Source organism: Podarcis bocagei (genome assembly GCF_964188305.1).
Source record: "Podarcis bocagei genome assembly, chromosome: 5".
Classification (NCBI taxonomy): domain Eukaryota; kingdom Metazoa; phylum Chordata; class Lepidosauria; order Squamata; family Lacertidae; genus Podarcis; species Podarcis bocagei.
Genome location: NC_138129.1, coordinates 9,210,937 through 9,236,851, shown reverse-complemented (window position 1 = coordinate 9,236,851; position 25,915 = coordinate 9,210,937). Strand labels below are relative to the sequence as shown.

Below are 25,915 nucleotides of genomic sequence, written 5' to 3'. Positions count from 1 at the left end.
CAGAATGTAGGCACCCTATATATAGAAATGAGCAAACCAGGGATATTTTAGGGAGCAGGCTAGCAGGCGGGGCCCATTACTTAAATCATAGGAGCCTACACAACACAAAACACTGTTGCTGTATGTAGGCTTTATTTTATTTGTTTTTTATCTTATATTTTGGAAATGTACAACACTTTAAAATAGTGAAGTGCTGAATATCTTCTTGGGGGGGTGTCAATATTCATATCTCTCCCCCCCCCTTTGTTTATTTTTATTTATTTAGATGTTTTGCAGTGTATTGATGAAGTTGGGTATGCAATCCTCTACAGTTATTTCCAGGGCTGGATTTAGGTTTGAAGAGACCCTAAGCTACTAAAGATAATGGGGGCTTTTACATGTCCATCTGTCCTTCGTCAACAACCAAATGTTGCTGTTCTTTGTGCTGAATATATGCTATATGGTAATTTATGGACCCAATAGGTCCATACACAACACAAACACTGTTGCTATATGTAGGTTTTATTTTACTTTATTATCTTATATTTTGGAAGGGTGTACACTTTTTCCCCCTTTAATTTTTTGGGGGGTCCCCAAGAGAGTGGGGCCCTAAGCTATAGCTTGTTTAGCTTATACGTAAATCTGGCACTAGTTATTTCCCCTGAGGGCATAGACTCCAAAGTTTATGAACCCAGACCCTTTGCACCCCTGGAAGAATCAACCACATAGGCTTTTAGGTTGGCTTTCTAAGAAGCTACTTTGAAGAGGTCTGGAGGTATTCTGCAGGGTGAGCAATTGGAAAGACTATGTTTTGCACTGTATCGCTGATGTTTCATGCAATTTATTTTTTAAAAAAGAAATTGCATTAATTTTCTTATTGATTGTAGACCCTGAAAACTTTTGCTCCCCCCCCACAAACAATCAGCAGTTCTGACATCTGTGCACGAAATCTTACACACACACACACACACAATAAAAAAAATCAGACAGAATGAAAAAAAAGCTCAAAGGCAGCAGACAAGCCGCTGGCTTCCTTCCTCAGATATCAAGAATGTACTCAGATTCTTCAAACCATCGCAGCCAACTTAAGGAAGAACCTCACTCATTGAAAGACTCCAGGTTTGTGACAGATATTCATTCACAATTTATAGTTATTTGCAAATTGGACTTGCTATAGGGGACTCTAGTGGGATTTTGAAATGTTGGGTCAGGAAATGAAGGTTGTGTGTGTGTGTGCCTGCTACCGTTGTGTTTTAGCTCTGTTAGTGCCTGGTGTGATGAGTTGTGAGCCAACTTTTATCCTGTAGTGAATGGAACTGAGTGCTCTGTAAACTCCTGGTTCCGAGATAAACATCTCCTTAGCTGTAAACTCACCTACGGTTCTTCTATAAGGAAGCCTTTTCTCAGCATTCAAACCTGCAATAAGATGATTCCGGGCGACATCACAGGGATGTTGTAAGGGCTGGTTTGTCATCTTTCAGGGAGCGTGTAGTTGCATCCGGGAGTGCAAGATTCTGCATTGAGACTAGATGACCCGTAAGGTCACTCCCCTTAGATGATTCTAAAACAAAGTCCCTTTTTAAAAAGATAATCTCCTGAGGTGGAGTGCGGACTCCTTCTTCTGCACAACATTCATGACCACGTTTCTTCTGGGTATTCTTGCAGTTCTCTTAGGGCCAAACAAGACTACATTTAGTATTTGATTCATCATTGTGTGCTTGGTTTTCATTTATTAGCAGCTGGGTGGGAGGATTGTGTGTGTTTGAGTGAGCCTCTGGTTTGCAGGTAAGGATGGGAGAGATTTCAACTTTGCATTTGAATAAGAAACTACCCATACGGGAAGCAAAACTGGACCATCCATAGAAATTTTCACATTTCCCAACTTTGCAGGGCAGTTCTCGAACCAAGCAATATGTACAACAATGCATATTTTAGGGGAAAGTGTGCCTGATTGATGAAATCAACATGGAACAATGCATGCTATTGGAGGAAATTGATTGCAAGAATAAATGTGTGTACTTGTGAAAACTGGATACATAGATGTGTATATTAGGAGAAATTTGTACTAAAATGCTATTGGAGGAAATTGATTGCAAGAATAAATGTGTGTACTTGTCAAAACTGGATACATAGATGTGTATATTAGGAGAAATTTGTACTAAAATGCTGATGAATTTTCCTGAGTCCCACCCCTTAAAAAAAATGTGAATTGCTGCAGAAATGTGGAGCTGAAATTAGGGCTGAAAAACTGACACAATAAAGACCTGATGAAGAGAGCACAGCAGAGGTTATATTTTCTGAGAATCCTCCAGAAAAATAATCTCTCAAAGGACCTGTTGATGGAATTTTACCATTGTACTGTTGAGAGTGTATTAACTTATGGTCTGTGTGTGTGGTTTGGGAGCTGCACGGTCAGGGGAAAAAATCAATGCTGTCCAGGGTTGTAAAGACTGTGGAGAGAATAACTGGGTGCACTCTTCCCACCTTGGATCAAATCTATGCTTCCAGGTGTCATAAGAAAGCTGCAGAGATAGCACAGGATAGTGTGCACCCCAGAAATGATCTTTTCCAGCTTCTGCCTTCTGGAAGAAGGTACATGGTTATAAAGACTAGGACTAGCCGCTTGAGAAACAGTTTCTATCCAAATGTGATTTTGGTTTTAAACGCAGTGTAAGGTAGTCTCTGTGGGAGTATATTGTATTTAATTATGGGGTATCAGAGTTTTCAGGGGGTTAACCAGGCTGGGATAGCAGGCTTGTTGGTTTCTGAATGTCTGATGTAGATTTTTCAATTTCGTTGTTCTGCATGGGACAATGACAATAAAGATTATTGTATCGTATCGTATTGTACATTTAAATTGACAGATCCACCCATCCCTCTTTGGGGGAGGGGAGATTGAACCCTTTGTCTCCACTGTGGTTCCGAACCAAGAACGGACCATCTGTCAACACTCCCCCCCCCCAAGCAAAAGTCAGGCCTCCACTTTGGGTCCCCTCTTTAGAACTAGCAGGCATGTGCAGAGTGCATTTCACTTTTCTCAACAACCAACACCAGATAATCTAGGATAGATTCATGGAATTGGAAGGGTTCCCCAGTGGTCATCTATCCCAACCCCCTGCAATGCGGGGAAACTCAGCACACATCTGAAACCGCACCGGATGCTTGGCTTAGCTTTGCAAAAAGTGCTGACAGTTTTATCGCTGCACCGCTAAGGAGGGGATGAAGGATGCAAGGCTTATCCGGGTTTAAGGTGGAGATGGGCTTCCAGGCAGGCAACTTTGCCAACTTCTGAACTGGCCTCTTCAACGATCTCTTTTCCAGCTGCGTGATCTGCAGCCACCAGCAGGAATTCTGATTTAGCTGAAAACTGAAAAGTTCCACTCTCTGATTTCCGCAAACAGCCGCCGGGCGAGCCCAGCCACCCTTTGCACCGCCTGCCTTGCACGGGCGGGGCCGACACCTGGAAGGGGCGGGGGGCCTCATTTGCATTTGCTTCGGCCGTGATGCATTGCGCGGAGGTCGGGCGCGATTTCCCCGTGTTTAACGTGAGAGTCCGGTTCTGTAACCGCGGGAAAGAACTAGGGACCCTCCTTCACCTTATTTTTGCTCGCAGCCGAACGCTTTCGGGGATAATCTACGTGGCACACTAACCTGATGGTCAGGCTCTGATCCTGTGCCCTGGACTACTGGCAGCTGCAGAATTATACTCTGGCTTCTCCTCAGATCGTATAAATCTTTCGCCTTTTACTAAAGATTTCCGTGGGGAGGAGCGTTTATGAGTTCGTAAATAATTTTTTGAGGTCCTGCTTTGGCAGGGCTCCTATTCTATGGTTTAAAGATAGAAAAATGAAGTTAGTAGTTCCTGTTTTGTGCTGTTACGGTTGCTCAATGTAACTAAAATTTGCAAAGGCGTGCATATCCGGGGTTCGACGGTTTCGGGTTCATACGACTTAACATCCAGGTTTCACATGTTGTTGTTTAGTCGTGTCCGACTCTTCGTGACCCCCTGGACCAGAGCATGCCAGGCACTTCTGTCCTCCACTGCCTCCCGCCAGTTTGTTCAAACTCATGCTGGTAGCTTCAAGAACACCATCCAACCATCTCATCCTCTGTCGTCCCCGTCTCCTTGTGCCCTCCATCTTTCCCAACACCAGGGTCTTTTCCAGGGAGTCTTCTCTTCTCATGAGGTAGCCAAAGTATTGGAGCCTCAGTTTCACGATCTGTCCTTCCAGTGAGCACTCAGGGTTGATTTCCTTCAGAATGGATAGGTTTGATCTTCTTGCAGCCCATGGGACTCTCAAGAGTCTCCTCCAGCACCATAATTCAAAAGCATCAATTCTTCGGCGATTATCCTTCTTTACAGTCCAGCTCTCACTTCCATACATCACTACTGGGAAAACCATAGCTTTAACTATACGGACTTTTGTTGGCAAGGTGATGTCTCTGCTTTTTAAGATGCTGTCTTGGTTTGTCATTGCTTTTCTGCCAAGAAGCAGGCGTCTTTTAATTTCGTGACTGCTGTCACCATCTGCAGTGATCATGGAGCCCAAGAAAGTAAAATCTCTCACTGCCTCCATTTCTTCCCCTTCTATTTGCCAGGAGGTGATGGGGCCAGTGGCCATGATCACATACCTGCTTTTAAAGCAAGATTCCTCCTGAGCAATTTCCTTGTTTGCCTTCAGCAAAAGTGGCTCCTTTTTGACTTCCTAGGTTTTTTTTCTGATGCTCAGCCTAACAGCCTATGGCAACACCTGAGGATCTGGGCATATGAAGAGTGCCTGCACTATGTTGGTTGAGGAGCCCATCCCATCCATTTCTAGTCTTCCTATCCCCTTCTCAACCCCATTTTTGTTACCATTTTTGTTCCACCCTCCCCGTGGAACGCCCCTCCTTTCAGATGTCAAGGAGATCAAAGAATTACACAACTTTTAGAAGACATCTGAAGGCTGCCCTCTATTGGGAAGTTTTTAACGCTTGGTGCTTTGTGTTTTTTGATATGCTGTAAGCCACCCAGAGTAGCTGGGGAAACCCAGCCAGATGGGCGGGGTATAAATAATACAATTATTATTACTAAATGAGGGGCGTAATTAATCTAAGTGGTGTGGTGATTTGAGCATTGGACTTGGGACCCTAGAGATAGGGGCCAAATCCCCACTTGACCATAAAACTTTTGCTCCTGAATACCAGTTGCTGAAAACCACAGAAGAGGAGAGCGTTGCTCTTGTGAGTTTCCAGTAATCAAATCAAATTTTATTAAACGGTCACAGACCAGATTAACTCGTACAACTAGTCAGCGAAGCATAGCACCGGAAAAAAACAAAGGACAATTTCAATACAGATTAGGCCAAAACAGCAATTTAAAATTAGACAACATACATAAAATTAAGTATTTGCCTTCGCCTGCATATTGACATTGGAAAGCTCTTGTTTCCTGCGCCTAATAGCGGCTACACAAAATTTGGCCACATTGATTGTAATTTCAGGAACCTTATCTTCTATCAAGGCTCTCATACGTTGGAGTTCTGGTTCATTTTTACGCTTTTGTAGAACTGGGGCAATAAAGGTCAGGCGTAGATCCTCGTAGTAACTACAGTGTAGCAATACATGCATACTTGTTTCCACTTCCGATGAGCCACATGGGCAAACACGTGACGCATATGGTTTGCCCTCATATCTGCCTAGCAACAGGGCAGAGGGCAAAACGTTAAATCTGGCCAGGGTAAAGGAGTGTGTACTTGTTGTTGTTTAGTCGTTTAGTCGTGTCCGACTCTTCGTGACCCCATGGACCAGAGCACGCCAGGCACTTCTGTCCTCCACTGCCTCCCGCAGTTTGGTCAAACTCATGCTGGTAGCTTCAAGAACACCATCCAACCATCTCATTCTCTGTCGTCCCCTTCTCCTTGTGCCCTCCATCTTTCCCAACATCAGGGTCTTTTCCAGGGAGTCTTCTCTTCTCATGAGGTGGCCAAAGTATTGGAGCCTCAGCTTCACGATCTGTCCTTCCAGTGAGCGCTCAGGGCTGATTTCCTTCAGAATGGAGAGGTTTGATCTTCTTGCAGTCCATGGGACTCTCAAGAGTCTCCTCCAGCACCATAATTCAAAAGCATCAATTCTTCGGCGATCAGCCTTCTTTATGGTCCAGCTCTCACTTCCATACATCACTACTGGGAAAACCATGGCTTTTACTATACGGACCTTTGTTGGCAAGCTGATGTCTCTGCTTTTTAAGATGTTGTCTAGGTTTGCCATCGCCTTTCTCCCAAGGAGCAGGCGTCTTTTAATTTTGTGACTGCTGTCACCATCTGCACTGATCATGGAGCCCAAGAAGGTAAAATCTCTCACTGCCTCCATTTCTTCCCCTTCTATTTGCCAGGAGGTGATGGGCCCAGTGGCCATGATCTTCGTTTTTTTGATGTTGAGCTTCAGACCATATTTTGCGCTCTCCTCTTTCACCCTCATTAAAAGGTTCTTTAATTCCTCTTCACTTTCTGCCATCAAGGTTGTGTCATCTGCATATCTGAGGTTGTTGATATTTCTTCCGGCAATCTTAATTCCGGCTTGGGATTCATCCAGCCCAGCCTTTCGCATGATGAATTCTGCATATAAGTTAAATAAGCAGGGAGACAATATACAGCCTGTACTTAGATATTTGTAAATCAGCCAGATAATTTGCGGGTGAGAACCCTCTCCCAAAGTCTCTAATTGTGGCATAAGTTTCCAGTAATAATAGAAATATGCTCGGAGTCGAGTGTGGATTTCCTGCTCTTTATTCAGCCCATAGTGGTGAGGAGGAATGGAAGTTCCCCCGAAATGTCTGCTTTATATACATTATTTACACAATGGGCTTCACGTGATTGGCTAATTCCAGGATTCTCCTGTAGGCCAATCAGTTTGTGGATTCACTTCCGGCTGGAGTTGGATTGGGTGGCTCCTGCGGACCAATCAGACTGCCGCATTCTGGATCCTATTGTTCCAGGACCAATCAGACTGCTGCAATTTGGGTCATATTCAACTCAGTACATAATAATAATAATACTAATAATAATAATAATAATAATAATAATAATAATAATATTTTATTTATACCCCGCCTTCCCCAGCCAGAGCCGGGCTCAGGGCGGCTAACACCAGTAAAATTACAGTAAAAACATAATAGGGGGGAGAAAAAAATTAAAATACAGGTTAAAATGCAATTTAAAATGCAGCCTCATTTTAAAAGTAGCCCATTTTAAATAGTAGCCTCATTTTAAATAGGCATCTGATTGGCTGCTGTGAGAACAGGATTCTGGATCAGTTGAGCCATTGGCTCTTCTTGCGATATAAATGTGAGAATAAATGCAATCCTAGCCGTGTCTACTCTGATCGGCCCCATTCCTTAGCACTTACTAAATGGGATTTGGTATGTTGGCAACCGTCTGCCTCGAGAGACAATGGAGTGTGCCTTTGGGGGTGAAGCCAAACCTCTGTGTTAGCAGCGCCAAAGTATCCTCCTTGGGGCGCCAGCCTGGGCAGAGTGTCTGGAGGTCCTGGGCTGCCCAGATGACAAGATGCCCCTCTCAGTCTCACTGATGTGGTCCAAAGGAGAGCAGAGCAAGACATTTGGCACCAGCTTGGCTGCAGGACATGCCGGAAGGAGCCACACAAGATGCCATCTAACCATCTTACAAACTCCTCCCTGGATTTGTGTAGGGTTTACTCCTCAGCCTTTTATTCTCTTGAAAATGTTCCCCAAGGCAGTGGAGGTTTAGGATCAGAGTTTTCAATAATAATAATAATAATAATAATAATAATAATAATAATAATAATAATAATAATCCGTCCATCTGGCTAGGTTTCCCCAGCCGCTCTGGGCAGCTTCCAGCAGAATATAAAAACATAATAAAATGTAAAACCTTAAAATTACCTTATACAGTGGTACCTTGGGTTACAGACGCTTCAGGTTACAGACGCTTCAGGTTACAGACTCCGCTAACCCAGAAATAGTACCTCGGGTTAAGAACTTTGCTTCAGGATGAGAACAGAAATTGCACAGCGGTGGCGCAGTGGCAGTGGGAGGCCCCATTAGCTAAAGTGGTGCTTCAGGTTAAGAACGGACCTCTGGAACTAATTAAGTTCTTAACCCGAGGCACCACTGTACTGGGCTGCCTTCAGATGTCTTCTGAAAACTGTAGTTCTTTATCTCCTTGACATCTTGATGGGAGGGCATTCCACAAGGAGGGCGCCACTACCGAGAAGGCCCTGTAACTTGGCTTCTTGCAGTGAGGGAACCATCAGAAGACCCTTGGAGGAGGACCTCAGTGAATGATGGGGTGGAGATGCTCCTTCAGGTATACTGGGCTGAGGCCGATTAGGGCTTCAAAGGTCAGCACCAACACTTTGAATTGTGCTTGGAAATGTCCTTCTCCCTTCCCAGGTTGACTAGTCCCATCTGCCCCTGCCATCCCTCTACAACATTTGCAGAAGCCATCTTCTTGACTGTTGGACCCACTCTTGGTCTCGTCCACTCTATCCAGCTTCAGCGATGATGATGATGATGATAATTATTATTATTATAAATGTTATTTATACCCCGCCCTTCCCGGTTCAGAAAACCGGGCTCAGGGTGGCTAACAATAAATTTAAAACACTTAATTGATGCAAAAAAGGAGCATAAAATACAGAATAAAATGTGAATAACAATAAATTCAGAATTAAAAAATCAATTTAGGGGGAAAATCCATCCAATAAACATTAGGTGATCACCAGGGCTAGCTGGCTAAATTAGTCCTATTTGGGCCAGCGAGGAGATCAGCGGAGAATTAGCTGTGGGATCCCAGAGCGGGTAATCTTCGTAATAAGGGGAGGGGGAGGGAAGGAAGGGGAATAAAAGATCAGTCTAAGTTCAAATTGAAAGCCAGGCAGAATAGCTCTGTCTTACAGGCCCTGCAGAAGGAAGTTAAATCCTGCAGGGCCCTGGTCTCATGGGACAGAGCATTCCACCACGTCAGAGCCATCACTGAGAAGGTCCTGGCCCTGGTGGAGGATAATCTGACTTCCTTAGGTCCTGGGACCTCTAAACTATGATTATTCATGGACCTTAAGGTGGCAAAGATGGACCAGAAACTGTTCCTTTATGCTACTACCACGGTGAGACTATTATTCGCACAGAAATGGAAACAACACGAAACACCCACAGTTGAAGAGTGGCAGCGGAAACATATGGAGTACGCAGAAATAGCAAAATTGACTGGAAAAATCCGAGAGCAGGGCGGCAAAATATTCCAAAGAGAATGGATGGAATTTATAGCATGCATAGAGAAGAAATGTACACAAAATAAAGACACTTGCAGGATTGAAAGAGACCTCATAATGTTTATTAAGAACCATTTGGTTGGACTTTGGGAATTGAAACAATATAATACAACAACGAAGGATGTACATTAATAACACTTAGACAGTTTTATTCTATAGTATTAAGTTTACATAGAATGTAAATATAACAAAGATAAAAGGAAACAGAGAGAAACCAGAAGAAGGAGGTGTTGCAGGAATTTATGTATAGGGTGGGAGGGGGGTTGCCCCTCCAGCAGATATCATACACATGCAGCCCACTACCAAAATCAGCACAATCACTTTTGTGACTTTTGTGATTTGTCCCCTCAAAACACTTCATCACAGTTTCTTCCTATCTATTCAAAGGGCCTCTGCTGCACGATACCAAATTCACTGATAAATGGATCTATGTACTGGGAAAACTTCAGAAATTCATATAGACATGTGAGCTCAGCTACTCAGCAGCCCCTCTGCCTGAGTGATAATCCCTGGCGTCCTGATACCTGAGTGCCATACAGGTAGCCATTCCAGAAATAACAAACCCAGATGAAGACAAAAGGGTGTGATTAACTTGGCTGGGAAACAGGGAAATGCAAATATCTCTTTTGTTACACTTGATGGGTGTTTAGTGGAGGGCAAGGAGAACCATGGGGAGTCCAGGATGCTCAGATTACTGCCACCAGACCTCTCCTTTCATGATATAACCATGATGAATGAGTGATGTAGTTTTGGGGTGTGTGTAACATGGGGATTAGCAGCTAATAAAAGTTTGGGTTCTCTTTTGTATGGGGCTTCCATCTTGTTCCACCTTGTGGCAGGTGGGAGTCCTGTCGCGACAGTCTTCAATAAAGACCAAGCCTACTGGCTGCTGTTTTGCTCTGGTATTCCTGACTGGTGTCCTTGTTTTTTTGTCCAAGGGAGCCCTCAGATTTCTCCGTTAACAGTTGGAGGGAAGTACAAGCTCGATAGAGTAAAAGCATAAAGGTTAAAAGAACCAAGATATGTATTATGATTGTGAAACTTGTAAAACCAATAAAGATCATTCATCATCATCATCATCATCATCATCATCATCATCATCATAATATGGTGGTCATGGCCAAGATGCCTGGCCCTGGAACAGTTGGTGCCCTGTGTGTGCAGGATTCTGCCAGTCTTTGACGTGACAAAGTGAAGCCGTATCATAGACGGCAGCAGAAACAGCTGAGTTTTCATGTGCTTCAGGCCTTCCTTCCTTCCTGCAGAAGAACAGTACCACACCTGGGCTCACTCGGTCATGCATGATTTTAAATTACTGCCCCTCAGCTATCAGGAGGCAATAAGCGCAATGCAGCTTGCATATAATGCATAACTGGTGTTTCAAGCGCCTAAGTAGTCAACCTGCTGCTGTCATCTAGTGATTTAAAATGTGTGTCTTGGGACTATCCTTCAGTCAGTGCTTAATGCTGTGCCGGCCCTTTCATTAGGCAGAGTGAGGTGGAAGATCAGGGGTGGGCGCAGGGCTGGATTTAGGTTTGATGAGACCCTAAGCCATGGGTATGTTTCCGAGCACAATTCAAAGTATTGGTGCTGACCTTTAAAGCCCTAAACGGCCTCGGTCCAATATACCTGAAGGAGCGTCTCCACCCCCATTGTTCTACCCAGACACTGAGGTCCAGCACCGAGGGCCTTCTGGCAGTTCCCTCACTGCGAGAAGCCAAGTTACAGGGAACCAGGCAGAAGGCCTTCTCGGTAGTGGCACCCACCCTGTGGAACGCCCTCCCACCAGATGTCAAAGAGAAAAATAACTACCAAACTTTTAGAAGACATCTGAAGGCAGCCCTGTTTAGGGAAACTTTTAATGTTTAATAGGTTATTGTATTTTAATATTCTGTTGGAAGCCGCCCAGAGTGGCTGAGGAAACCCAGCCAGATGGGCGGGGTATAAATAATAAATTATTATTATTATTATTATTATTATTATTATTATTATTATTATTATTATTACTCTCTTCAGTGTCTGCTAAAAGCATTTCTGTTTAGACAAGCCTATCCAGGTATTTAGAATATTGATGCACATTTTAGTCTGTTTTTAGTTTATTGCTGATTTTATTATTTAATGTTTTATTGTTGTAAGATTGTTAGCTGCTTTGAGACTCCTTCGGGTAGTGAGAAAGCGGGATATCAAATCCAAACTCCTCTTCTTCTTCTTTTAAACATGTTAGGTCTTCGTCATGCTTGCTCCTGACTTTTTCTGGATTTCCTGCATAATGCTGGCAACTCACATCACCTTGCAGGCGTGTGGTCAAGGTAAGGAGAGAACCCAGCCTTTTCTTCTTCAAATCATGTGCTGGAGGTGACCAAAACCCGGTAAGAAAAAATAATCTCTCTCTTGAATTGCATGGTTCAAGGGTGTTGCATGGTTCAAGTGATCCTGCGAGCGGGGGCTGGATTTGCTTCATGACCTAGGCCTACTTCCCACCTGTTCCATGGAGATGGGTCATTGATCAGCCTTGGAAGGTCTCAGGTTCTATCATGGCATCTATCGTGGTAGCACAGAGATGGGGAACCTGCCGTCCTTCAGAAGTTGTTGGGCTGCCATGGCACAACCTCAAAGAAGATTTACAGGATCTCAAAGGGCTGCAGCCCATTTACAAGCTGGTCATCAGGAAACACTGGAAAATCTCTTCATTTTCATAATCGGCGTCCAACATTCCTGCCTCTTCATTTTGGGGATCCCAGAGTGACAACTTGGATGCTGGTCAGAGCAAGCTGAGCAAAAATAGCCTCTCCTTTGATCAGGAAATGAATCCCCTCTTTGTCTGGCTTCCTGTCCCTGTTTTTGCTCCAATGTGGTGATGCCAATGGGCCCCTCTAAAGAATGGAATGCCCTTCATTTCTGCTTCGACCAGGGCGGCCTGTGAATCTCAGCTTTGTTTCCCCCAAAAATAATTTCCTTGCAGGAAGCTGGAAGTGTGTCTCGAAAAGCACACAGATGTGAGGCTGAGTTGTTATGTCCCGTTGGACCACTGATGGTCTATCCAGGTGGCACCAAGATGGCAACTTTTCTGAAGCCTGGGGGCTTCATTGCAGAACTGCAATACACCTGACCAATTCTTGCATGGAGAGATTTTTCAAATGAGGTGTGGCTATAGCACACCAGAGGAGAAAGTGCTTATATGCCAAAGCCCCCATGTTGCCTAGCTACTCTTTGGCATCCCCAGTAAACGAATTTTCAGTAGCAGAGTTGGAGAAGACCCAAATGCTCTTAAACATATGTAGGTGTGCATTTCTGTGTTTCTGTGTGTGCTTGCATGTCTTCAAGCACATGATTCCTGCCCCCCCCACCTCTTGCACTCTCAAGAGGTTCAGTCCGGGTCCAGGAAGAGTTCAAACACATGTTGAACTGTTTCTAGGGTGGCTGTGTATCCTGCTTTAAAGGGGACAGGCCTCTATTCGATGGGTTTCTTCATCCAAGCTTGCCTTGAAGATAAAGAGCAGGAAAGCAGGAAGAGACCTGAAGATGCCCACCTTCAGATAGCAGCAACTGGGCAGCAGATTGATCAAACCCTGCATGCCCCTGGTCACAGCCTCCTGCACTATGCAAAGATCTATCATACTTCTGTTTAAATTTTGCTAATTATTTCCAAATAATTTGCATCTGCACATATAAACTTCAATTTGCACATAGAATCATAGAGCTGGAACAGACCACAAGGGCCATCGAGTCCAACCCCCTGCCAATCAGGAAACACCATCAGAGCACTCCTGACATATGGTTGTCAAGCCTCTGCTTAAAGACCTCCAAAGAAGGAGACTCCACCACACTCCTTGGCAGCAAATTCCACTGTCGAACAGCTCTTACTGTCAGGAAGTTCTTCCTAATGTTTAGGTGGAATCTTCTTTCTTGTAGTTTGGATCCATTGCTCCGTGTCCGCTTCTCTGGAGCAGCAGAAAACAACCTTTCTCCCTCCTCTATGTGACATCCTTTTATATATTTGAACATGGCTATCATATCACGCCTTAACCTCCTCTTCTCCAGGCTAGACATGCCCAGCTCCCTTAGCATGCAAGTCATTTTATGCAATGTCATTTTATTCATTTTATGCACATTTTATGCAAGTCATTGCCATCTTCTTTTGGTGATGTGTGACTGTTCAACACAATTGTTTGTCCAAAGCGAAAAAAGTTTCCTTATTCCTTTCTCTCTTCCTTCCTTTCTCTCTCCCTCTTCCCTTTCTCTTTTCTGCCTCTGGATTAATATTTTAGTTTTGACCATGAAAAGAGAGAGACAATCATCTTTGTATTTCTCTTTATAAATTCTAATAAATAACAACAACTATTGTTATTATTTCCAAAGCCTTCAAAGCATGTATTGTAAACAGCTGGTGGATTGGCAGTGTGTTGTATGAGATACAGTGAAATAATTGTGGATTTATTTATTTTCCAGACTGAGGGTCAAATTGCCGTGGAGCTGAGATGAATTGCTCACCCAAGGATCTTAGCAACCGGGCAGGTTCCTATAGGGAGACATGATCCTTCAGTTAGCCTGGGTCCAAGGCATATAGGGTTGTGTAGGTCATACCCAGAACTTTGAAACCATTACAGCAGATTTCCACAAATGGTACACCCCTTTTAAACAGATGGTCTAATCGAGATTCTCCACTTGCTCCCCAAAAGTATTTAAGAAGCCAGAACTTTCTCTTTTCATAATCCAGCATTTTTCGATTCAGCAGCTTTCCTCCCTGCAAATAAGTTTAAGGGAGCTTGTGCACAGTCACACACCTGCCGCTCTTGCTGAGCTAAAGGCTGTCGAGTGCTGTTACTTACACTTTCTCTAGTTTCGCATTTTTCCAAACAGGTGGCCTCAAATCTGCCAGCTAAAGTTGCATGCTCAGGAGGATAACTGGAATTGCTGCATCTCTCCAAAATGTTTAATTTAAAAGGATATTTTGGAATTCCTAGCATGATGCTGGTTCACCTCTTTTCCCAGGCACTCGATGCCTTTGGCTTTTTTCCTCACTCAGGTGGCAAACCGGCTCTGTCTGGGAGCTCTGGGAGCTGCAGGTGGGGGCTTCTGTGATGGAATACTCTCCCTTGCATAAATATTTCCTCCCTATCAAACCAGGATGTCTGGGAGCCTGAGGACGATGCCCTAATAATTCTTATACAAGCTTTCCCCAGGTTTTTCAAGTTTTGAATTATTGCAATTCCACACACCTGCCTCAATGTTCTGATACATTTTTGTATAGAGTGCTCTACTCACGCATGTCTTGCTGGATATTTCAGCTGCTTCGTGTTTTTGAAAAGCAATCCTGATGTGAGCTTCAGGCCAGTATACCTAAAGGAGCGTCTCCAACCCCATCGCTCAGCCCGGACTAAGTTCAAAGTGTTGGTACTGACCTTTAAAGCCCTAAATGGCCTCAACCCAGTATACTTGAAAGAGCGTAGACTGGTGACTGGGAGTGACTGCCACATAATACCAGTCCTGGAAGACCTACATTGGCTCCCAGTACATTTCCGAGCACAGTTCAAAGTGTTGGTGCTGACCTTTAAAGACCCAAACGGCCTCAGCCCAGTATACCTGAAGGAGCATCTCCACCCCCCATCGTTCAGCTCAGATACCGAGGTCCAGCTCCGAGGGCCTTCTGGCGGTTCCCTCACTACGAGATGTGAGGTTACAGGGAACCAGGCAGAGGGCCTTCTTGGTAGTGGCGCCCGCCCTGTGGAACGTCCTCCCATCAGATGTCAAGGAAGTAAACAACTATCTGACTTTTAGAAGACATCTGAAGGCAGCCCTGTTTAGGGAAGTTTTTAATGTTTAATGTTTTATTCTGTTTTTTTGTGTTCTGTTGGGAGCTGCCCAGAGTGGCTGGGGAAACCCAACCAGATGGGCGGAGTATAAATTATAAAATTATTATTATTATTAAAAGCATTACATGCCGATGGGGTCTCACTCCTGCCAGCAACCGTGCTGCAGCACTTTCAGATGAAGTGCAAGGGAAGCCCCACATAGAATGCATTGCGGAAATCCAAATGTCTTGGTGTCTGTTAGAGCTGGCTGCAGAGAATGCTATATGCCTCCAAACTGGATTCAACATATTGCAGATATTAATACTGCACAGCATGAAAAAACTGGATACATAAAAACTGACTCCTTTTTTGGAATAAAAATTGTCTAGACCAGGGGTCGGCAACCTCCGGCCCATGGGCCACAAGCGGCCCACGGGGGTCATTTAAAGGGCCCATGAGCTCCCCCCAAACCAAGCCACCCACTTGGCGAGTCCCCGCTTCCTGCACTAAACCGACGCCGTGCGAAGTGGGGACTCACTTCCACAGTGCCGGAAGTGATCTCCGCAGGAGTGAACTGGCCCAGGCAAGATAAATCCTGCTAACCCCGGGTCTAGACCCATTAGATTGATTCAAAATGTTACTTGCAGAACTTCCTTCAAAACAGACCAAAAAACAGTTGTACAATATCTTGTTCACGTCAAGCAGAGACTCAGCATCTTATAAGAAGTAAAATAACTGTCAGGGAACTGCCATCGGAGGAACAGATGGTGGAAGGGCTCACGGAGGCTGGGAGAGACTCAGCAGCTGAAGCAGGAACCAGCAGGGGGAGAGGTGGGTCTCTGAGGGAAAGCAAGCAAGATGGAGGGCTCAGGGACACGTCCAGCGAGAACAGTGGGGAGGTATCTGAAGCTCCCATAGGGAGACCCACTCCTCGCCGGAAACTGTCACGCCGCGAGTCCAGAAGACGTGTTTCCGTTAAGGAGCTTTTATGCTGGAAACGATTCCGAAAGCAACCACTGTCGGAATCTGCAAGTGACTAGAGCAGCCATGTCTGAGGGGCTCCGTCACAGACAGAGGTTTGTGGACTTGCACAAACTCTGAGGGACTACGATTTTACGCACAAGCAGCTCATCATCCCATCACAATAACTTATAATCAGAGCTGACAAATATAGCGCTCTCTCTCTCTCTCTCTCTCTCTCTCTCTCTCTCACACACACACACACACACACACACACACACACACACACACACAGGCTCCATTAGCCTGCACTCCAACCCCTAAGGCTGTTGAGGTCCTGGAGAGGCATCTCCCCCTCACAGAGCCTAAACAAAGACTAAAGGCAATTTCCTTCAAAATGGCAATTTGAAATTCAATACATTTGTATCCTGATCTAAGGTTAAACACTCACATGTTAGCTAGCAGAGAACAACAACTGTTAATGATCAACCCATCAGGGAGCTGAGAGAGCACTTAGTATACTCCAGTGGAATTTCCCCAATTAAACTACAAAACACCTCAAGGACTAAAAGAGCACATGGAATGGGACCCGATTCCATGCATGTGCATGCTCACTTGCACGACCTTCACCCTTAAAGGCAAGCAGCCAGCCAGCAATCTCATCCCAGGCTAAGTGCACACACACAGCCCTGCGTGATCTGCAATTTTTGCTCCCGGGCCAAGTTCAAGGCATTACTTTCAATATATAACCTTAAGACCAGTTTCCCTGCAGGGTCGCCTTACCCCACGCTTCCCCAGAGTATGAAAGAAAGCACCTCTCTGTCTCCAGTTTAAAAGGCGTTGATGCTTTCCTCCCCAGGCTCAAACCGGTTGAAACTGACTGTCCTCTCAGAAGACAGGTTGCAGATGAAATGGAAAGAAACGGAAGGAAATTCCAACGGATACAAAGTTCGCGTGAAGCCCATGGCAGGTATATGGTGAGGAGGTCAGGGTGCGTTTCATCCCAGAAAGATAGAGTGGTATCTTGGTTTGCAACCGTTTTGGATTACAGTCGTACCTCGGGTTACACCTGCTTCAGGTTGTGTTTTTTCGGGTTGCAGACTGCCGAAACCCAGAAGTTCTGGAATGGGTTACTTCCGGGTTTCAGCAGTCGCGCATGCACAGAAGCACTAAATCACACTTTGCGCATGTGCAGAGGTGCCAAATCTCAACCCGTGCATGCGCAGACGTGGGTTGCGAATGTGCATCCTGCACGGATCACGTTCGCAACCCGAGCATCCCCTGTACAACCATTTTGGATTACAACCATGTCAAACCCGGAAGTGCGTGTCCTTTTTTTTGGATTACAACCCTTTTTTTCTTTTTGGAGGCCCCCATTGGTGATAGCCTTGAGTTACAACCTGTTTTGGTTTACAAACAAACCTCCAAAGAAACTTCCTGCAGCCAATCCGAAGCTGTGCCAGTGTCGCCGCCTACCCAGAAGCCGTGCCAGTGTTGCGGAAGTTAGTCCCCACGCAGCGAGGCATCTGCAGCACGAGGGGACTGACCGAGCGGGTGGCAGGGTCCGCGGGCTGGATTTACAAGCCTGGGGGGCTGCATCCGGCCCCCAGGCCATAGTTTGCCGACCCCTGGTATAGTGCATACACAGTTGTGGTCAATAGTGGAATGGCTCTGTGTTTTCAAAGTTTTCCCCTGTCCTCTTGGATCGCTACCCCTCCTGTTTTTAATTCCAACAAGTTTGGAAAATATGCAGGCTTGTCATTCCAGCCCCTTGAGCTAATAATAATAATAGGTTTTCAATATCAGATACAAACTTCCTCTGGGTACATTCCAACACTTTCGTGGGTGCTACTGCATTCCTGATCCGTTGAGCACATTATCTGTGATGTAATTAACTCAGCTGCTTAATTGTGCTTGCCTTTAGAAAAAAAGCTGCTCACGAGACAGTGAGAAGTGTTCATAGTTTATATCCGTCATGTTTGCTGTGAAATGAGAAAGCTAATGTGCTTATGAACATGAACATTGCAGCCTTAGGAGTGGTATGCCTCTGAGTAACATCTGCTTAGAACCTCTAAGTCCTTCTTGTAGGCACCTAGTTGGACCCTGCAAGATTTCCTCTTCTGTTCATACTTGCATAATCTAAGGAGGTAGGGTCTGTAGCTGTGGGATAACTCTTCTCCTTTTGATGCTTTGGAATATAGGAAGGGATGGGCCAAAGAAGAGTTAATTATACTGACCAGGGTTGCAAAGGTTGGTTTATACTCTTTGCCTGGGATTTCTCCCAAAGCCAACGTCCAGAGCTTTAGGACCTTTATGAAAAAGCAGACAGAAGCTTCAGGTTCTAAGGTTAAGTCTGTGTACATACTGCAGCCTTTGAAGCTCTGCGGTTTGGGGTTTTTTAAAAGCGCTTTTGTAGAGATATCTGCACGCTCTGCAGTAGGCTGAGCAGGTGTTAAATCATTGCCTTTTTGACACAAGGGGTATGTGCAGGTTTCACTGTTTCCTCCCTTTTCAATACCCACGGCACTCTTGTTTTACATTTTCCCCATCCCTTGAGAGTTTATTGATATGAAGTCTGGTAACTCAGGCTCCTCAGGTTACCTTGCACTCAGCATATGCCCAGAGGCTCCCTTCCCTTGTCTCATTAAGGTGACTTCATGACTGCATTCCTCCTTTGTTTTTTTTTGCAAGGCTCTCTGTTTATGCTCCTTCCCCTTTCAACACCCAACACATTTTTTAAATAAAAAATACTCCAAGTTGACCAATCCATCCGAAGTCCAATAGAACATACTGTGCAGCTTCACGATTGAACATCTCTTTTCTTTTGGCAAGACGCTCTGCATATGCTCATAGGCTGCCTGTTCAGGCTTTGGCTCCATGTTATACCAATTAATTCTATGGGGATCGTTGTGGTTTATTAAAGGGCAACATTCACCTCTCTTTTGCTAAAGTGGAACACTCAAAGTGGATGTGCCTCAAATCTCCCACCATATAGAGTCAGGCAATAGGTTACATAGAATTGCAGAGTTCGAAGGGACCGACTCCCACAATCAAGAGTCAGGCAATATGTTCCTTGTTGAAAAAAGTTCATGGTCTTCTCTTCCGGCTGCTCCAGGTGACTCTGAGCAGGAAGTCATGCTGAAAACCAAGACTGCCAAAGCGACGGTGGGAGGGTTGAGTCCCATGAAAGAGTATACCTTGCAGATCTACATCCTCAACGGTTCTCAGGAGGCCCTCTTTGTCAAGAGGAAATTTGTGAGTAAGTGTGGCTTTCACTCTCTTGATCTCTCGGTGCTGCGGACTGTGATGCTCAAGTCTTGGCTAGAGGGCAATTTCAGGTCCAGAGCAGAAGAAAGGCTGACCTAGCAGCACAGGGACAGAGTGGGGATCCTTGGATCAAACAAAATAAAAAAAATCCTTCCAGTAGCAGCTTAAAGACCAGCTAAGTTTGTTACTGGTATGAGCTTTCGTGTGCATGCACACTTCTTCAGAACTTCTTCCACTGCATTTTAATGTTGTACTTTAATCTTGTTTTTAAGTTGTATTTCAATCAATTGTTTTTATACCTGGTGTTAGCCGCGCTGAGTCCGGTCTTGGCTGGGGAGGGCGGGGTAAAAATAAAATTTATGATGATGATGATGAAGAAGAAGTAAGCTCATACCAAAAGCAAACTTAGGTTAAACCACAGAGCCTGGAAATTGCCGATCAGAAGGTCGGCGGTTCGAATCCCTGCAACGGGGTGAACTCCCATTGCTTGGTCCCTGCTCCTGCCAACCTAGCAGTTCGAAAGCACGTCAAAGTGCAAGTAGATAAATAGGTACCGCTCCGGCAGGAAGGTAAACGGTGTTTCCGTGCTCTGCCCTGGTTCGCCAGAAGCGGCTTAGTCATGCTGGCCACATGACCCGGAAGCTGTACGCCGGCTCCCTCTGCCAATAAAGCGAGATGAGCGCCACAACCCCAGAGTTGGCCATGACTGGACCTAATGGTCAGGGGTCCCTTCACCTTTTTAAGGTGCTACTGGAAGGAATTTTTTTATTTTGTTTCGACTACGGCAGACCAACCGGCCACCTACCTGTAACTAGAACTTGGATCAAACAAACAGAGTCGCTGCTTGAGAACTGGCCAATGGAGGAAAAGTGGAAGCTGTAGTGTCTGCCCCCCACTGGGATTGGTAGGGTGGAAGTCAGGGAGATAAGCAGTAGATGGGACCACAACAAATGGGGGGCGGAGCCAATTAATTCTAGTTTGCCCCCATCCACTTCCTTGCTGGATTCTACAAGGGCAGCACTGGGACTGAGGAAGCTGTTAGGGAGCACTGCCCCCTTGTTGTAAACAAGGAGGCAGGCAGGTGGGGGCTGACTGAGGTTGATAAGGCGGTGCTCCATTGCCCATAATGCACCAGGCTCCACTGGGTGGAAGCAGAATCCCAGTGCGAGGAATGGTCAAGAACCCCAATGTGTGAGGAGCACCTTCAAAATAGGGTGCTGTTCAGACCATGCCTGAGACCTGCTTTTGGGGGAGTATTTATCGATGGCTGGGGTTCAGCAGAAGTGGAGCCAGTGGAGGGGAAACACTGGGGAGCGCAGCTCCAGCCCTTTTGTCAGAGTGAGCCACCCCCCAAAAGAGCCAGCAAGTTTTTGTTTTCCAATATTGCCACCACCGCTTTCGCCATTGCAGTTGAGGAGCTGAAGAACCTCTCCCAAGCCAGAAGTAACAGGAGGCAACCAACAGGCGCCCCAGAAAAGGCAGAGGTGCCTTTAGAGACCCCAGCAGCTGAATACACCCTGGAGACTGAGGCCACTTCACCACCCGCCCGCAGTGACACGCCAACCGTGATAAGTATGTGGAGAGGTCAAAGAGGAAATGGGGTTTGAACGACACCTGGGCTGAAGGTTCAAGAATTGGACATTCAGCTGACATTTTGGGGGAGAGGGTGAAAGGGAGGGGAGTCACATTCTCCTTCCTTTCTTACATTTAGGGAGGCAGGCAGGCTATCTTGGAGCGGTGAGGCAAAACTCACCATTACCCTTTTGGCCCCATGAATGCTGGCGGCCATTTTGTTTTCCCCTTGGATTTTTTATTTTTATTGTTATTGTTGTTATTATTTATGACTTTATTTCATGGCATAGCATCGTCGAGAGGTATTCCTGGAAAACAAAATGCCAGCGACCAAGAGAGAGGCGTTTTTCTTCCATAATGTGCCCCAACTTCCCCTGAAAATCGCTTCAGAACCGGCACTGTTACAGGCACGCCGTCCAAGGATTGTCCGTTCTTGTGTGGGGTAATTCTTCTTCTTTTGATGCTTTGGGAAACAGGAAGGGAAGAGCCAGAGAAGAGGCGGCAAAAAGCCGTTTCCAAAGGGGCAAGCGAATATTTGCCAAACGCCGAGCCGACTGTGATGTCAACAGCACCAACAACCCTGAAGACGACTCTGTCAAGCCTAACAGAATTTGAAATGGACTATCTGGCCCGAGAGAAAACATCCAGAGAAAGCTCACGGAGAGGTGAGGTTTGTTTCTTAGGCTCCTTGACATGGCTGTTTTTTCAAGTGTAACTCTACGTGTCTAGAGAACATCCAGCTCTAAAAGTCCTCATATGAGCTTTTGACGTAAAATCGATGAGTAGTATGGGAGCTCCGTGGTCACTTAGTCAACCCTCTGGCAATCTCCTCCTACAGAATCCCTCCAAAGTTGCATCATCCTGCATTGACGTTCTCCTGTGGTCCCCCTTACTGCATCCTGGGTAGCTGCAGTTTTAGTGAGCCCTGGGGTAGCTCAGTCAGTAATAATAATAATAATAATAATAATAATAATAATAATAATAATAATTTATTATTTGTACCCCGCCCATCTGGCTGGGTTTCCCCAGCCACTCTGGGCGGCTTCCACAGAGACCAAAAATACACTAAAATGTCACACATTAAAAACTTCGCTGAACAGGGCTGCCTTAAGATGTCTTCTGAATGTCAGGTAGTTGTTTATCGCTTTGACATCTGATGGGAGGGCGTTCCACAGGGCGGGCGCCACTACCGAGAAGGCCCTCTGCCTTGTTCCCTGTAGCTTTGCTTCTCGCAATGAGGGAACCGCCAGAAGGCCCTCAGCGCTGGACCTCAGTGTCTGGGCAGAATGATGCGGGTGGAGACGCTCCTTCAGGTATACTGGACCAAGGCCGTTTAGGGCTTTGAAGTTCAGCACCAACACTTTGAATTGTGCTCGGAAACGTACTGGGAGCCAATGTAGGTCTTTCAAGACCGGTGTTATATGGTCTTGGAGGCCGCCCCCAGTCACCAGTAGAGCACAAGGCTCTTAATCTTAGGGTTGTGGGTTCGAGCCCCACATTGGGCAACGATTCCTGAATTGCATGGGGTTGGATATATCATCCAAAGGCAGTTTGAAGTCCATATTGTGATATCAGGGACCTTGTGGTCCCTCACAGTTCTAGGATCTATCCTTTCAGCTCTTTTAGTAAGTGCACCTGGTTTTCAGGAACATGCAGTAATCCCTTATTACCTGCCATACCTGGAAGAAAATGCCAACCCGTCAACATGCAGGCTAGAGGGCGGGTTAATGCACATGGTTTGGAAGGCACAATCTGGAAAGAGACTGGATCTGATAAAGAGAAATCACCGGAATAATTTCAGCCCAAGGGGCTAAATGATAGTTAACATTGCACTAGGCAATCACGCAAGCCTTGCTGGGATAAAGAGACAAAGAGCTGGATTAGAGCGGTGACGGAATTGACCTGACAGCACACACAAAAATCACATCACGGCAGATTCCCTAAGAGGTCTTTGTTTCAGGAGGTTGCCATATTGCCCCCGGCGCACCGGTGGTCTACGCGCAATGCGAGCTGGTGCTTGATTAAGAGCAATCTGTCATCATTATTTGATTCTAAATTTCTGCCCTCCATTTGGGGGTGCAGTTGCATTTCCACCTGCAACAAGCCGTTTCACGAATGTCCCAGTCAAAGCCCCATGCCTAATCCCTAACTCCTCTTCCACATACCTGAAAGGCCGTACAGGGGGATGAGGATCTGTGGTCTTCTAGATGTTGGTGGACTTCAGATTAGGGCTGGGCGATATCTGGTTTTCAACATCATAATGTCTCGCCAGCTAAATTTCTGAACATCTGAAATAAGGATGGAGCTATGTAGAAGCATTGAGTGGCTTCACGGTTTTCCCCACATTGTGATTTTTGTATAGCACCCATCCCATGATGCACAATATATTGCCAGGTCAAAAATTATGAACTTGATATCACGATATGGACTTCAAACTGCCTTTGGATTATATATCAATATATAGCCCAGGTCTAATTCAGATCCCACCATCCATGGATCTTGGCCACACTGGGATGGAGCCAGGGCCGGCTTTAGGTTTGATGAGGCCCTAAGCGACTGAAGGTAATGGGGCCCTTTATATGTCCAGCTGTCCTTTGTCAACCACAAATTGTCACTGTTTTTTGTGTTGAATATATGATATATGGTAATTTATGGACCTAATAGGTATCTAAAGCCATTTGCACATAACAAAATATGTATTTTATCAAAGTAATTGTTGAACTGAAATACAATTAAGAAGAAATAAATTAATAGTGAAATACAATTAAGAAGAAGTATATTAATAGTGAAATAATTATTAACCTCTAACTTAAAATGTTAGAATCTAGAATCTTCCTATAAAATGAAATAATAATAGGTGTAAATATATGATGCAAACTACTAATAATTATAAATAGCAGAATGTAGGCACCCATATATAGAAATGAGCAAACCAGTGATATTTTAGGGAGCAGGCTAGCAGGCGGGGCCCATTACTTACGTCATAGGAGCCTAAACAACACGAAACACTGTTGCTGTGTGTAGGTTTTATTTTATTTGTTTTTTATCTTATATTTTGGAAATGTATATCCAGTTTTTTCGCCCGTTACATTTTTGGGGGGTCCCCAAGAGAGTGGGGCCCTAAGCTATAGCTTGTTTAGCTTATACAGTGTTACCTCGGGTTAAGAACTTAATTCGTTCTGGAGGTCTGTTCTTAACCTGAAACTGTTCTTAACCTGAGGTACCACTTTAGCTAATAGGGCCTCCTGCTGCCACCACTGCCGCACAATTTCTGTTCTCATCCTGAAGCAAAGTTCTTAACCCGATGTACTATTTCTGGGTTAGCGGAGTCTGTAACCTGAAGCGTCTGTAACCTGAAGCATCTGTAACCTGAGGTACCACTGTATGTAAATCCGGCACTGGGGGGAGTGAGTTGGACATCTAGAACCTACATGCTCCCTATTCATGCTCTACAGCAAAGGTTGGTGTGCCAGACATCACAGCACCTCTGTAGGTTCTTCCAGAGAAGAAGAGTTTGGATTTGATACCTCGCTTTATCACTACCCTAAGGTGTCTCAAGGGACGCGGGTGGCGCTGTGGCTTAAACCACAGAGCCTAGGGCTTGCCGATTGGAAGGTTGGCGGTTTGAATCCCCGCGACAGGGTGAGCTCCCATTTCTCGGTCCCTGCTCCTGCCAACCTAGCAGTTCGAAAGGACGTCAAAGTGCAAGTAGATAAATAGGTACCGCTCCAATGGGAAGGTAAATGGCGTTTCTGTGCGCTGCTCTGGTTCGCCAGAAGTGGCTTAGTTATGATGGCCACATGACCTGGAAGCTGTACGCCGGCTCCCTCGGCCAATAAAGCGAGATGAGCGCCATAAACCCAGAGTCAGCCACAACTGGACCTAATGGTCAGCGGTCCCTTTACGTTTAAGGAGTCTCAAAGCGGCTAACAATCTCCTTTTCCCTTCCTTCCCCTCAACAAACACTCTGTGAGGTAAGTGGGGCTGAGAGACTTCAGAGAAGTGTGACTGGCCCAAGGTCACTCAGCAGCTGCATGTGAAGGAGCAGGGAAGCGAACCCGGTTCATCAGATTATGAGTCCACCACTCTTAACCACTACACCACACTGGCTCTCAGTGGATAGGTTTTGGGTTGCTACTCTTCTTGCGAAGGTTAACTACACACGGAGTTGCAGGTTCTTTTCATTCTTGTGTTTTAATGAAGAGCACACCTATGCACCCCCTTTCTCAACCCGCCCTCTCGCCACAGTTTCTCACTTTCATTGCGACACTTCTGCAATGACCGACATCGTTCTGCTCGTTGACGGATCCTGGAGCATCGGGAGAAACAACTTTGGGCTCATCCGAGGATTCCTGGCTGGTTTGGTCGCACCTTTCAACATCGCTCAGGACAAGATAAGAGTGGGTGAGGAGCCGCCGTGTGTTCAGAACGTTTTCATAGCGGGACAGTTAGGGCCAGAGGTGCCAGCTTGCGAGGGTGATGGGGGCCGTCATGCTTGTGAGCATCTCACCTCCCTTCCTGTGCCGCTCAGAAGCTTCCTGGGCTTTGGGAAGGAGGCATCAAGGAAACATTTAGGGTTCTCACCTAGTTCCCCTAGTCCACTGACCGCACACCACTGGTGAGGAGCTTTTACTCTGCCAAGTATCCCAGTTCAGAGACAATGCAAAACTTTGCATCCTTTTTCTATGGGAATCAGGGCTACCTAATGGTTAGCTGACCCAAAGCCTTCTTTATCTTTCTCGTTTCCTAATAATAATAATAATAATAATAATAATAATAATAATAATAATAATAATAATAATAAATGTTATTGCAGAAAATATGGTCATATTCAAATACAGAACATAGCCACAAAATTAAAAGTTACCATATTTTTCGCCCCATAGGGCGCACCGGCCCATAGGGCGCACCTAGTTTTTTTGGGGGGAAATAAAGGGGGGGAATTATTTCCCCTCCCCCCAGGTGCGGGGCTGGGGTGGGGGAAGCCCGAGCTTGGCAGGGGGTTGGACTCGATGGCGCTTGTGGTCTATTCCAACTCTATGATTCTAGTCTAT

General features: G+C 45.5%; 1 protein-coding gene across 1 annotated transcript in view; it reads left to right on the top strand.

Moving 5' to 3' along the window:
• COL20A1 (collagen type XX alpha 1 chain) overlaps window positions 1-25,915 on the top strand; it is a 141,200-nt gene that overhangs the window by 5,997 nt on the left and 109,288 nt on the right. The window contains exons 2-7 of the mRNA XM_081195997.1: window positions 11,495-11,579; window positions 16,882-16,992; window positions 19,138-19,281; window positions 20,700-20,861; window positions 21,338-21,526; window positions 25,110-25,265. Of these exons, the coding sequence (XP_081052123.1) occupies window positions 11,504-11,579; window positions 16,882-16,992; window positions 19,138-19,281; window positions 20,700-20,861; window positions 21,338-21,526; window positions 25,110-25,265 (838 nt within the window). The 5' untranslated portion in view covers window positions 11,495-11,503. The remainder of the gene's footprint in view (window positions 1-11,494; window positions 11,580-16,881; window positions 16,993-19,137; window positions 19,282-20,699; window positions 20,862-21,337; window positions 21,527-25,109; window positions 25,266-25,915) is intronic.